The 14,267-nt window shown below is 42.3% G+C and overlaps 1 protein-coding gene across 2 annotated transcripts in view; it reads right to left on the bottom strand.

The window, feature by feature from the left end:
• The window catches only part of MYOCD (myocardin), a 91,595-nt gene extending 77,528 nt beyond the window's left edge, over positions 1-14,067 (bottom strand). For both annotated transcript variants that reach the window (XM_007175293.2, XM_007175292.2), the window contains exon 1: positions 13,729-14,067. In XM_007175293.2, the coding sequence (XP_007175355.2) occupies positions 13,729-13,783 (55 nt within the window). In that variant the 5' untranslated portion in view covers positions 13,784-14,067. The remainder of the gene's footprint in view (positions 1-13,728) is intronic.
• Between the last annotated feature and the right edge of the window lie 200 nt (positions 14,068-14,267).

Raw genomic sequence — 14,267 nt, forward strand, 5'->3', positions numbered from 1 at the left:
TACTTATTTCAATGATCAAGCCTCACGCACAGTCTCAAGTTTGAGAAAGATGTCTGTTCACACAAACACTGTGAAGCGATCCTTTCCCTAAGCACCACACTCTCAGTTTGTCAAAACAGTTGAAGAAGACTAATTCATGCCTCAAAAGGAATTCTCTCTCACGCAGCCAGCTGCCAGGTTTGTGAGCTGAAGGCTTTTATGTTACAACATCTCAGGACACTACAGGCAGGAGGAACGCAGGCCTCGAGCGGACGTGCCGTGGGGCTGACGATGCCACCAAGGGGACAGAAGGTGCAATTTGCCTGCTCTCGGGGAGGACGGGATGAGAAAGCCAGCGCCGGCCAGCCCAGGTGCCTGTGAGAAGCAGTACAGAGTAGGAGTTGCAGACGTAGGCTCTGAAGCCAGGGGTGCATACGTTCAAGTCCTAGCTTTTCCATTTACTAGTCGTGGAGTCTTATGAAACGTCCTTCGGGGCTGGGTTCTCCAGTTTCTCCATCTGTGAATGTGGGGGGACGGAGGGGGACCCAGGGTACCACCCCACAGGACTGCTGTGAGGATTCAGTTCGTACACGTGAGGCACTAAGAGCAGTGCCCAGCAAACAGGGAGCACCCAGTCACTCCTGGGGTGCTCTACTGGGACTGCGGTGCGTCTCCCCAGAGCCATCCCCGCGTGGGGAGGACCAGCCGGCGTCAGGCCACGCTGTCACCAGAACTGCCCGCTGAGCCCCGACCACTCGGCTGCAGGGAAATTCTTTCCTCCGTCACAAATAGGTCCCTGAAGCGTGGAACAGAAACTGGGCAACTGACATAAACAATTTCAAACAATCATTTCAGAAGACAAATGGCTCCATATGGGCATCAAGATCCCTCCGGAGGCTTCCCCACTTGTTTATGTGTTCCATGGCCTAGAGCCACGAGTGAATTAGGTGGACAGCATGCCACCCCGGGGCGGGGGGGCGGGCAGGAGGGGCCTGGGGAACCAGACCTGCTGTTTGACCTGCTTTCCTTGAAAGCTGGTGCTGGGGCGGGGGGTGGTCCTGGAGGAAAGGGACTCGGATTTTCACCTCCCAGGGTCCACCCTTCATTGGGAGGGGTCACGAGATCCAGGTTCAGCCATGTTTCTGCGTGTGAATTTCAGTGGGTCACGAACCCTTTCGGAACCTCATTTTCCCACCCCTGTGAGGAAGGTATCGTTAGACCCATTTCACAGGGTCACTGCCGTGATCAAACTAAGACTCTGTGAGCCGGGATAAATGACTACACAAACATTCAAGAGGTGAACGCAGGCATCCAGGGAATACCTGGATGAGAACTGGTAAGAAAGGCGAATTAGAACTTGGAACCAAGGGTGTGCTTTACGAGGGCAAGGAAAAGGAATTCTCTCCAAATTAAGGGGAAATTTTTCATTCCACGTCGCTGTAGTCCTGGAATAGAGACTGAAGTTCTTTTGAGATCCTAACTGAAGCCTGGGGTATACTGTGCTAGCACTGAAAGCACATAGTGCCTCTTCTGATTATAAAACATATTTCCATTTCATTAGCTATTCTTTGAAAGTACCATATATAACATGCATGTTATATTACATTTCAGTGTCTTCAAACATTCTCCCTTTGTTGAGCATTTCGAGTTTTTCCTTCAATTTTTCTGTAGCATGTATAACACTACAAAGAATATAGATCTTTGACTCGTCATATGAAGTATATAGTATATACATAATATACAATAGACATATATATATTATATGCTCACACCATTATATAATCATGATATATATAACAGTGATTGATATATATAAATATATATAATATATAATAGTGTGAGTATATATATATGTACACATATACTGTACCTTTAAAGTTTGAGAAAATAGTAAATGTAGGTATATTAAAATTTTTTTTAAGCGTTAGAAAATAATCTTGGCTCTACTGTTTTTACAAGGTTTTGAAACAACCAAACATAACATTTAAGAACATTTTCCGTCCCTGGGACATTCCATGGTGCTGGGTTCTAGTCTATGTGCTAAGACCAGAACCTTCTGCAGAGACTGGTACTCTACTAAAGCCAATGGCTGCTTTGCCATTTCTATGCCTATTCTGTTCTCCTCTCCCAGCTAATACTGTGTCGAACTTGCTGAATTTCACCTCTCCCTCTAATCTAGCCCTTTGAACCTTGAAGCCAGTGCAGATGGCTACTACGTGCAAAGAACGCCCGAAGCAGAGGGACCATTTATTTTGCTGAGAGCCACTGGCCTTGAAAAAGCCAGGCATCGGCCCATCCTTGCACCATCGATGTCTTCCCAGGCTGCATGTTCCTCAGAGGATCACATGGAGAACTTGAATCTGGGAGCCCAGAACTCTGGTTCTAACTCTAATGAGTAAGTTTGGGCAGATTTCTTAATGTCCCAGACCCTCAATCTCCTCATCTGCACGACCAGTTTTGTCATCTCACAGAGTTGTTATGAAAATATAAGCATATCAACTTGAGAGTTTAATGCACCATAAAAATAAAAGGTATTATAATTTAGCAGACTGCTGTCTGATCCTCAAACACTGTTCCCTCTGGAGAGAGCTCTTTGCCTTGGTTTCAGTTTTAGAAAGAACGATATTTCCGATTATAAGGGTGGAGGAGTTGGGCTCTCAGTGGAGCCCGAAGAACAGCCATGAGCCACGCTAATCCTTACAGCCAACTGGTAACCTTGCAAGGTCCCAGACAAGGCCTGGGGCTCTCGTCGGAAACACATAAAGACCTGAGCCGGACAACACCTACCCCTGTCTGGAGAATGCAAATGATAATAATGCCTTTCTCAAAATTTTCTTTGAAAGTGAAGGAGTAGTGATAGTACGTATATAAATCACCTTATAGAATACAGTGTAAATTCTATAATGATAATGAGTATCTGCAACATTCTCAACCACCACCTGGGGTAAAAAGAAACGAGAAGAACTAGCAGCAAATCTCACGAGGTAACCACAAGGTGGTTGTAAATTTAGAAACAATATGATATTTTATAATAATATTGAAGTAATTTTAAATATTGCAGATTAACCTCCTATAGCATATTGATATAAATAATGATATAATCACGAATATTGATCTGTGAATAAAACCATTACCATTAATGGAGTACACAAGTACATCCCTGCACTAGGTCAAATACCTTTTTTGTCATTTCACTGAAGCCTCACAAAATTTCCACAGGGCAGGCAATTGTGTTCCCACCTTCACAGACGGAAAAGTGGAGAGCTTGAAGGATATGCTCAAGTTCATACGACCAGGAAAGGTGGAGCCAGAATTTGACCCCAGGTCAGCAAGACTGAAGGGCTTGTATCACAATATACACATTAGAGTTTTCCAACATAAATTAATCGGAGGGGTTGCCAATGTTCAGTCTCAGCTGCGGACCAAGTTTTCTTGGTTGTAGTCTGAATGTGAATGTGCTCTCGGATTGGTGGGAATTTATAACAACTTAAACCTCCTAGGTGTTCAGCCAACCTGTTTCAGCTGCTCCTCAGTTCAGGAATCTTTCATCTCCTATGACTGCATGGCTTAAAACTGAATACGCAAGCAATGTCCACTGCTAATTCATGTACTACCAACGTTATTCCTGCTTACTATAGAAGATACAGGAGACACTGAATAGATCATCAAAATAAGGAATATAGGAATATAAGAAAGAATATAAGAAAAATTAAAAATACTCATTTTCTCACCACCCAAAGATAATCACTGAGAATGGATCCTTCTAGGCTTTGTTCTATGCTTGAATGCTTTTGGTATATTTGTGGTGTGTTTTGATCCCTAACTTGCTGAGCTTAAAATATTTCAGCTATCAAAGTATTTTTATCAGCTATCAAAGAAGCAACTGAGTGTCCATCAACAGATGGATGAAGATGAATAGATAAAGAAGATGTGGTTTATTTATACAATGGAATATTACTCAGCCATAAAAAAAATGAAATTTTGCCATTTGTAGCAACATAGATGGACTTGGAGGGAATTATGCTAAATGAAGTATGTCGGTCAGAAAAAGACAAATACTGTATGACACCACTGATATGTGTTATCTAAAAAATACAACAAACTAGTGAATGTAACAAAAAAGAAGCAGACTCACAGAACAAACTCGTGGTTACCAGTGGGAGGGGGGAGGGGCAATAAACGGGTGGAGGAGTGGAGGTACAAACTACTGGGTATAAAATAGGCTCAAGGATATATTGCACAACATGGGGAATATAGCCAATATTTTGTAGTAACTGCAAATGGAAAGTAACTTTTAAAAACTGTATAAAAAGTTTAAAAATACAAAAACATCTTTTTTTTCACTGCCTTTTGATCAAGAAATGAGCATGATATTTAGAATTTACTGGCATTTCTGTGTGTGTTTGGGGAGAGTGATAAATTTAAAACTGTCTTCTAATATTTTATGTCATGTCACTTATTTATTGTATAACTGAAAGTTTGTGCCCTTTTACCAACCTCTCCATATTTCCCCCACCTCCCAGCTCCTGGCAACCAACACTTGACTCTCTGTTATCTGATATTTCTTACATGTTTAGTGTTTTAGGGCAAGTCTGTTCTTGTTGCTGTTGGTTTTCAAAAATCTCTTGAAATTTTTTAATCAGATAAACTGAGATTAAAATACTCAAGTTTCATTAAAAGTCCTGGGATTTGGGAGAGATGCCATGTATAATTTACAGGTTAATTAGTATTAGAAACAAGTAGCTTAGTAAATCGCTATTTAGAAAATCACGGACAACAATGGCAATTGGGTATAAACCTGAAGTTGTAGCCCAGGACTCCACTGGAATGTAGAATTAAAACCACTGGGCCAACTGTGTGTGTATGGGATGGGCGGTGGAGAGGGAGGGTGGGAGAAGCGAGGTTTAGCTTGTGATAGAGATGGTCATCATGGCACAGATGGGATCAGACCTAGTCTCTGCCGTTTACCAGTTATGTTACTCCGACTAAGTTGTTTAACATCTTGAGCCTCAGTTTCCTCATCTATAAAATGGAATAAGCATACCTGTCTCATAGCATTTTTTGTAAGGATTAAATGAGATACTGAAAATGTCATAGATAACAGGTTCTCAGTAACTCCTGGTCCTCTTCTCTTCTCCTTTGATGAAGCATCAATCATATTTGGTAAAACGGTCACATTTGGTCCCCAAATAGCAGATCACACAGAGGTAGCCAAAGGTTTCCAAAGGTATCAGGTACTTGTGGCTCCTTTTCCTTTTCATTCTTGACTGGAAAGGTGTGAAAAGCTCACTGAACACCAGTCCGCATTGGATAAGTATCCAAGATGACTCTGAGTTAGTTCTATCACAGGGTCAAATATTCACTGCCATGTGGAAAAAGGACTAAGGTTAAGCTTGGTGCATCGTTAAGTGCTCCAGAAATACAAGCTACCATAGTGGTTCATAAAGATTCCTATCCGTGATTCCCACACTTGGATATTTCCTCTAAAGGATGAGTATCCTACAAAACAATCCAGAGGAAGAAAAAGTTCATGAAGATTTTCATAGTAGTGTTATTTATAACATAAAAATTATAACTGGCTAAATATTCCAATACAAGTGGAATTATTATGTACTCACTTGGTGGAATAGGACACAGTCCTTAAAACAAGAATTATGCTACTACGGAGCAGCTTGAACAACTGCTTATGATCTCATGCTGACTGATAAAAAGGCCGAGTTTAACTTAGGCATACGCTCTGACCATAGCTTTGTAAAGTTCTTTACGCGTCTGCACAAGGGCAGGAAGGGAACACAAAATAGCAAAGACATTTGAAGTATTGAGGAAATGATTGTTCAATGAATGTTGAATAGCATTTTCTTGGAGTTAGCCTGTTTTGAAGCCTCACTGCCCTGTCTGGAGCTTGAGTATCAAAAAGTTCCACGTGGAACTTTCCCTCAGATCAAGAAACCAGCCCAACCAGTCATGACGACAACAAAGTCGAATGACTTCCTGAAAGGAGAGTGTTTCCCCGAAGTAGGAAAGTCAAAACAGCTTATGGGGTATTTTCCAGTCATTATCTGTGGAATAGGGATATTCCTGGGGGCTACTGGACTATATTTTATGAGAAAGAACTGATGACTTTGCACTACTTAAGAGTCTAAGGGGAAAGAGATGCAGATTGAAGGATGGATAACTTGTTTGAGTGGCAGTTCAAATTGAGATGTTAGGCAAGACATGCTAAGAATTTGAGAGGCTGTGTATTCACTGATCGTTGCTGCACATACCAAGTGATGGTTAAGGTCCTATACGGGGGAACCCAGTAAATATATTTTACAATATTACAGTGGCTTAATCCACTGCTTCTACTGCTAGAATTCTACTGCTTTCTCTAATGATCTAAGGTGGCTGAATACAGCAAACGTCAACTGGTGTGATTGAAACGTGAGAGAACTACTCTAGTGGTATCTATAGAGAAGTAGGAGAATTTATCTTCCTTCAACCAACAGGAGAAAAGAATGAAATTATTCTTCCTTCATTGGTTTCTGAGGGCACTTTGCTGTGCTCTGTAAAAAATGAAAGTCAGGAATCAGCCTTATTTATTCTGAATGTCTGGGAATAAATGACACATTATAAAAAATTTGGAGACCCTTGTATTTTCCTCTAAGAATGATAATGCAAATGTAGTTAGGTAAAGCTTGACTTATCAGCTGTTCTGGATGATATCAGAATAGAAATTAGTGCAAATTACTGACTTAAACAAACACTGTCTGCTTAATAAAGTTGAACAAACTAAATACTAAAATCATAAGGCTGCAAAAAACTATTATTTGGCTAATGGGTGGTTTTGTTTTCTTTTTTTAAATCCTATTTATGTCTATCAAAACCACTACTTCATGCTTCTCTCTTGTGCAATTCACATGCCACCAGGTCAAGTAATCCCTTCCCATGTGGAGAATGGAGACATCCTTCTGCAGAAGAAAGCCTTGATAATTCTACAAAACTCTTTCCCTCACAAATGGCAGGGATCATTTTACCAGTATGGAAACAGATGCCCAGTGAGCCGCGCTGACTTTCCCAAGATCATGGAGTCAGAGAGTGGGCGTGATGGGTTCCCCCCACAGTTCTGCCCACAGGAGAGTGGGCATGAGACTGGAAAGACTGATACCTGGGAAATACACCTGCCAGCTTCACTTTCTTGATCTGGGCAGAGATTCAAGATAGCTCGTCACCATCTGCTAGAGGACCAGTGAGTTCGTGCTAGTAAGATGGAAATAAAGGAGATGAGAGACCACTTCATGTTCTAACATCTCCTATTCGGGTCTGGCTTTTTTGAGGTATGTAAAATCCTCAAAGTGCTGGGTTGAGCACTTCTGCTTCTGCCAGGCACTTCTGTTATTCTCCAATTCAACCCAATTAGATCAGAATCCATTCAATTTGGTTCAGTCCTATTTGACAAACTCTTACTGTGTCTGTCATATACTGTAGCAGATAAAAGATGAATGCCACTCTTTATGGTCTTAAAAAACTTATGTTTTCAATTTTTTCAAAGACCCCAGATACACATAATTGGATTCATCATCACCCCTGGTCCAAGTCACACTGTCATCATCGGCCCATGAATGAACATTATTTAATTCATTTGCTGAATAATCAATGTACATGTCACCACGGCTCAACCTGAGACCACCACCAATAACCTTTCTCCTACTCAGGCTCCACGCCTAGCTCTTCCCCTTGCCTCTCCTACTGCAGAGGTAACTACTTTTCTGAATTTTGTATTTATATTCACTCATTCTTTTTTTGTTCTTGTCTTAAGCACCACTCAGCCAATATGCCTAAAATATACATAAAAACATAGACTGGTTACTTTTGTTTCTGAATAGTCTTTGGGGGGAAAATAAAATGTATCTATTCAAGGCATTGTTAATGGTGCCTTATCTATGCCAATCACTGTGGGGGGTGTGGGGAATAAAGCAGTGAAAATGAACAAACAGACAAAAATTCCTGCCCTCATGGACAAATAACCAAATGATCAAGTAAAATGTTTAGTGTTCTCCATAGTAATAGGAGCTATGGATAATAATAAGGCAGGTTAGGTGCAGGGAGAGAGTTTGGGGCTCTTGCTGCAGTAATTAAGATGCTGGGGAAGGCCACCTGGTATACGAGGTGAATGCAATGGTCTCAGTAGATGGGCTGGCCCCTGAATGTTCCACTAGCTTTAAGAAAAAGATTTAAAATTCCCATTTAGGACTTAAACCACACTCATCTTTTAAGATCCCGCTAACTGTGTTCTCATGTGGACTTCTAGAAGGCTTGCAGGAACCACGCACAGGGTATTAGAGGGTCAGCTCTAACATTCCACGTGAGGACGTGGGATGGGTCTTTTCTGCTTCCCAATCGAACCCCCAGCTCCTAACACAGTCTCCATTACAAGGGAAACATGGAAGAAATATTCCTGCATGTTTGTTGAATGAATGAATAAATACGTAACTCTCGTATAGCATTTTTTCAGCACCTTTCAGGTTGCCTGTGAGCTCCTTGAGAACATGGGTTATAATCCTCTGATGGATATTCCTGGGGTGGGGCATTGGTGCCAATACATAACAGAGGTTTGAGCAGTGAAAGGGGGACCCAGCATGGGAGGAAGCAGCCAGGAAGGAAAAGCATCAGTGTGCTCACCTGGCTGGGTGCGGACGGCTTGCCAGCTTCCTAGATACAGAGATTAACCCCATTCGAGAAATCACTGTCGGAAACTGTGAGTTCTTCTGTCCAGAAAGAATTCTCCACAATGTGTTTGTCCAGCTAAACTGGCCCTCTGAGATGCTGTGTGAATAAAGGTGAAGCATGTCTCGGAATCCCTGCCTTTCAGAAGCTCATAATAGACATGAGAAATAGTAAAGGCTTCAGAAATCCTGCAATTAAAAATCCAATTTAATTTTTCACTATACTTTGCTTCCCTCTTTTTTAAATTTCCTGCTGAACAACTTTAACATACTGTGGAGTTAGTCTTCTGTGGGCCTCCCTGGGGAAAATACAGGTATTATGGCTGAATAATCTATATTAAAGGAAAAGTGCTACAGAACAAAGTCTGTAGGAGAGAGGCATGTGGAGGGGTTATAGTTAGGAATGCCTTATTGGAAGCTGCTGTCACAGGCAGAATAATGTCCCCTCCTCAAAGATGTCTACATCCTAATCCCTGGAACCAATGAATATGTTACCTTACATGGTCCTATGGACTGAATTGTGTCCTCCACACACCAGATTCACATGTTGAAGCTCTAACTCCCATATGTGATAGTATCTGGAGACGCGGGCCTTTGGAAATGATTAGGTTTAAATGAGGTCTTGGTGGTGGGGCCTTCATGATGAGATTAGTATCCTTGTGAGAAGAGATCAGAGAGCTCGCTGTCTGTCTCTCTTTCTCTGCCATGTGAGGACACAGCGAGAAGGTGGCCGTCTGCAAGCCAGGAAGAGAGCCCTCACCAGAACCTTTCCATGATGGCACCCTGAACTTGGACTTCCAGCCCCCAGAACTGTGAGAAGATAAATTTCTGTTGTTTTGCTACCCAGTCTATGGTATTTTGTTATAGTAGCCCATGCTGACTAAAACGCATGGCACAGGGGAATTAAGGCTGCTAATCAACTGACCTTTTAAAATAGGGGGATTATCCTGTATACTTTATGTTTCTTAGCTTATAGTTAGCTCTGAGTGCAGGGGTAAAATCTCACTAATTTTTGAATTCCCAGTATCTGTCATAGTACCTGGCATATAGTAGGCTCCGCCTTTGTGGTTACAGGAAAATGTTGTAACCATGGGCAAATGAGAGATATTTTGACAGCACATTAAGTAAACAAGTAGTAAATTTTTATATCACTGAAATAATTTTATTTCAAAATTCATCTTTGTTTTAACATTGGAATATATACCAATATTCTACTGGTCATTTCAATAGCAAAATGGAATTTGGGAATAGATATTTGTGCTCCAGTAAATGTCACACCCAAAAGTTGTCAAGGAAATTTAGAAAAGAAGACTGAACATATGAAGCAATTGAAATGATTGTCTTAGAATAATCATATCTTAGAATAATCTTAGAATAATAATGGGTTAATTCTAAAGATGGCAGGTGTGAATTATTCATTTATCCACGTGAGAAAAATTTATTGAGCATCTACTCTATGTCCGGTTCCCTGAGGATACGACAGCTAAAAAATGTCATAGTAACACTTTTATGAAGTTTATAGTCTTCAGAAGTTTACAGAAGCCCTCAGGGCCATTCATGTGGGGAAAATATCAAATCTTAGGGCTGGAAACAACTGCAGAGATGAACCAGTCAAATCCTCTGTTTTGTAGATGACAAAAATGAGATCTGAAAAGGTCAATTAAATTAGGTAAATACATATAGTTTTATAGCCTAGTTGCCACAGAAAATGCAGAGTGCCTAGTTCAGGTGAAAGTATGCTCCCTATATAGGCTAAAAAATTAATCATTGTTTATCTGAAATTCAAATTTAATTAGGCATCCTGTATTTTTATTTGCGAAATCTGACAACCCTAAATTTTCAGGGGATGGAGGTAAGGTCATGGCAGGAACCAGAGTCTGCCTCTGTATGAGCTGTTTGGGAAGAAGAGAAAAAAGAGAAAGAAGCAAAAGAAACACAATAGTTCTTTAGAAGGGAAATCCACTAATGAACCTCTCTCTCTCCTTTTGATCCTTTGTACATGGTGGGTGGGTGAGTGGGTGTGTATGTGTGTGTGTGTATACACACGTATGGGTACTTGTGTCTTATTGACACAAGGATTATGGTATTGAGGAAAATTACTGACAGTGATACTGATTACAGATACTGACATAACAACAGTGAAAAGATGAAAAACAATAAAAATGTGGTTAGTTTAAAAGCAACACTAATGACTGCATTTAAGTAAACTGCCTCTGATTTATGCCCAACTGGCACACAGCCCAATCACAATTTTGCTTATTCCCAATCTTTGCATTTTCAGAGAACCATAAAATGTTTCTAAAGGGTCTGAGAAATCACCTAGTCCAACCTTGACATTTACAGATGAAGTAACCAAGACTCAGAGAGAAGAAGTGACAAACCCAGGACTACCCTGCCTAAGAATTTAAATAATAGAACAATATTTTTTGAGGGCTTACTAAGTGCCAGGCATTTTTCTAAATGCTCTACTTGTAGTATCACATTTAATCATCACAATAATCCTATAATCATTCTCATCATTCAAATGAAGCAAATTGAGGCAGATAAAGTTATGTAATTTAGCTAAGGTTCGAGGTTATACACCCGATAAGGAGAAGTACCTGCGAAAAACCCAGAGAGTTTGGCACCAGATCTGCACATTCAATTGTGAAACCCTGCAGCCTCTCCAGTAAGATGAGTTTATATCACTAAACACGTTCATCCATGTAAACTTTCATGTTTATTGCTCCAGTAGCACGGGCTTTGCAGTTAATAACAAGGTCACTGGAATACAGCTTATAGAAAGTCAGTTGGAAGCTGTTACCATACATGTCAGTTTCAGAGTCAAAACAGTTACCTGCTCCCTTACAAACAAACCAGCCCTACACACAGGCCCCTTGGTATGATCAATTTAGTTTTCTTTATTTTTTTTGAAACTTTTAAAATGAAATACACCAGAGCCTACTATCAAAGCAAACATTAGCCCTGAGATAGAGTTTTATGAGTGTACCTTTTGAGTAGTTTGTGAAAGAAAAGAAGACGAAAAAAAGAAAACAAGAGAGAAAGAGAGAGAAATCAAAACAGAGAAGAAGCCTTCTTTATTCATTGTTAGCCATAAAATAAATGGAGGACTCTTAGGAAGAGGCCCTCTTGTTCGCATGCTGCCAGCCAGACTTACGTGCTCCCACAGCTAGGGCTGTAACTATCTCCAGCAAGAATAATCCCCATCCTCGACATTACATTTACTTAGTTTTACATTCAACTTGTCTTCTTCTCTATCTTTCAGGAGATTATCAACCCCTTGCATTCAGAGGACCAAATCACTTTGTCCATTTCCAGACCCCGTTTCCCTGTTTATCAAAGGTAGAGGATTAAGCCTGCCTATGTCTGCTTCGATAGCGTGTCTTCCCAAAGCAATCCTTCCTGTGACACAGAAGCCTGTCCCAGTTTAAAAAAAAAAAAAAGAAAGTGAGGCTGCCATCGGAATTCTTGGAAGCTCCAGGGTCTAGGTCTGCAGGGTCCACCTGGGAGACACCAGGACTCCGCCGACCCGCCAAAGCAGGAATTAGGAGCACTGTCTTCCTGGCCTCTGCACTGCGGCTGAAGGAAGCATTCGTTCGATAAGTTTCGCAATTCTACTATCAAGTACATCACCAAGTCCATCCAGAGACAGACCAGCTCCTCCCCTGCCCCTGCAGGAAACTGGCAAGGGTGCCTTTGAAATGAGCGTAGCTTCTTGCAAAACAAATCCACATCCTCTCTCCTTCAGAAAGGTGGCAGTGTTGCCCTGCGGTTTTGACCAAATTGCAAAGCGGTGGCCATGTCTCTCGTGGATTAACAGACCAACCACCTCACCTCACCACGGAAAGGAAAGGATGGATTAATCCACTGCAGAACCTAGTGCCTGGCAGACCTGCCCCGGATCTTCGGGGCACTGAGTCTTGCAGCTGCCTCCGTTCTCAAGTTTTCATCTCGCTTTGACGGTACAGAGCCATAGAAAATCTCCAGTGGACCCCACAGACATCTAAAAGCCAGGAGCGTCTAAGCAAGTCCCAGAGGACCCTACTTTCCAGCATCCACTCTTCTCATTTTTTGGTAACATCCGTCCAAGTGAAATGCTGCGTGGTCCCACTTAGAAGGGCTATGGAAAACTTAGCAAACTATGCCAGCATCCTTCTAACACCTGTTATGGGAAATGTTCACATCACAGTTTATATAAAGTAACCCATCTTCTAAGCGGACGTTGTACCATTTATTGAGCAGTTTGTTACCACTTTTATAAAACCGATATTCTACACAGAGCTATTGAGAAAGAACCAAAGAAGTCTCCCCGTCTCAGTGTGGAGACCCACACACATAAACACCTTCCGGGGCGAGTTACCACCCTATGTGTGAGGCAGTTAAAGGCCCGTCTCTTCTCCACTCACCTTCACTCAGCGTCCTCTGAGAAGTTCCTCTATCGCCACTAACACAGAAATTTGGGGGAAAAGTCTCCATTTATAAACATCAGATGGTTTGGGAAAAAATATTTGTGGCACTGGACTTCTTTTTTTCCTACAGTGATGTCATTTTAAATACTTGGTGTGCTCCAAATTTGCTATTTTTACTTCCCCCAAGTGACTTTTTTTGGGAAATACATTTGTTTGGATTAGCTCCGTTTGAAGTGACTCCTGTATCTAATACAACAGCATCAGGTTCATTGTCTCAGCAATTCTGACTGATACTGTGCAGCTCTCCAACTTGAAATCCCCTATTTGCTCATTTTCAAGGTTATTCCTGTTGGATGGACCCCTCCAGAATTTCTACTCGCAAATATAGAGACAAAAGTAAAAGGACTGGCCTTTTCACAAACAAAAACCACACTCTGACTCAAAGCATTTACAACAGAAGACATTAAAGGCCCCCCAAGGCACATAAAATTCTTCACTTGCCAAATGTGCTTTTGGGGAACAGAGTTGAAGTAGCCAAGGCGCTGGCTTTGAAACATTTATTGGAAAGCAGTGTGGAGTTGAGACGTGCAGAAGAGGAAAAGTTGAAGAAGGAATGCCAAGTGCCTTAGCCCTACCTGATCTGAACTTGCTCCTAATCAGCAAAGAGTGCTCAGACCCCAGGAGTGTCATGTTGAGTCTCAGCGAGCCGCTGGTCCCTTGGCCAGATGGCCCCTGACTTCCACCAGGAACGAGCTCCCGGGAGCCCAGTTGACCGCAGTTAACAACCCAGAATTCATCCAACTCTCCGCGAGCTCCCCCGGGTAGGAGTACAGTGGCAGCCAGTGACCGAAACCAGTGTCCCCAGAAAAGTGGCGGCCTCGCCGCGCGGGGCTACTCCACTCTCAGCTGGCGGGACCCTGCGCCTCCTCGGGGTCTGGCGGGGCGCCGCGGCATCCCAGGCGTGCGCGGCTGATGTCATAGGCTGCCCGCGCTCCTCGAGCATCCCCACCACGCCTTTATGAAGGTCCCCAGTTTGCTATCTGATCCTTTTTTACTACTGACAGGAGCTCAGCCAATCAGGAGTGGCGAGCGGGGCCCGGGACTCGGAGCAGCCGGAGGAGTCCCGGGAGCCGGTCTGAACTCTTGGCTGCGGGCGGCGCGGGGGCGGGCAGCA

The sequence above is a fragment of the Balaenoptera acutorostrata genome, chromosome 20 (assembly GCF_949987535.1).
Source record: "Balaenoptera acutorostrata chromosome 20, mBalAcu1.1, whole genome shotgun sequence".
NCBI lineage: Eukaryota > Metazoa > Chordata > Mammalia > Artiodactyla > Balaenopteridae > Balaenoptera > Balaenoptera acutorostrata.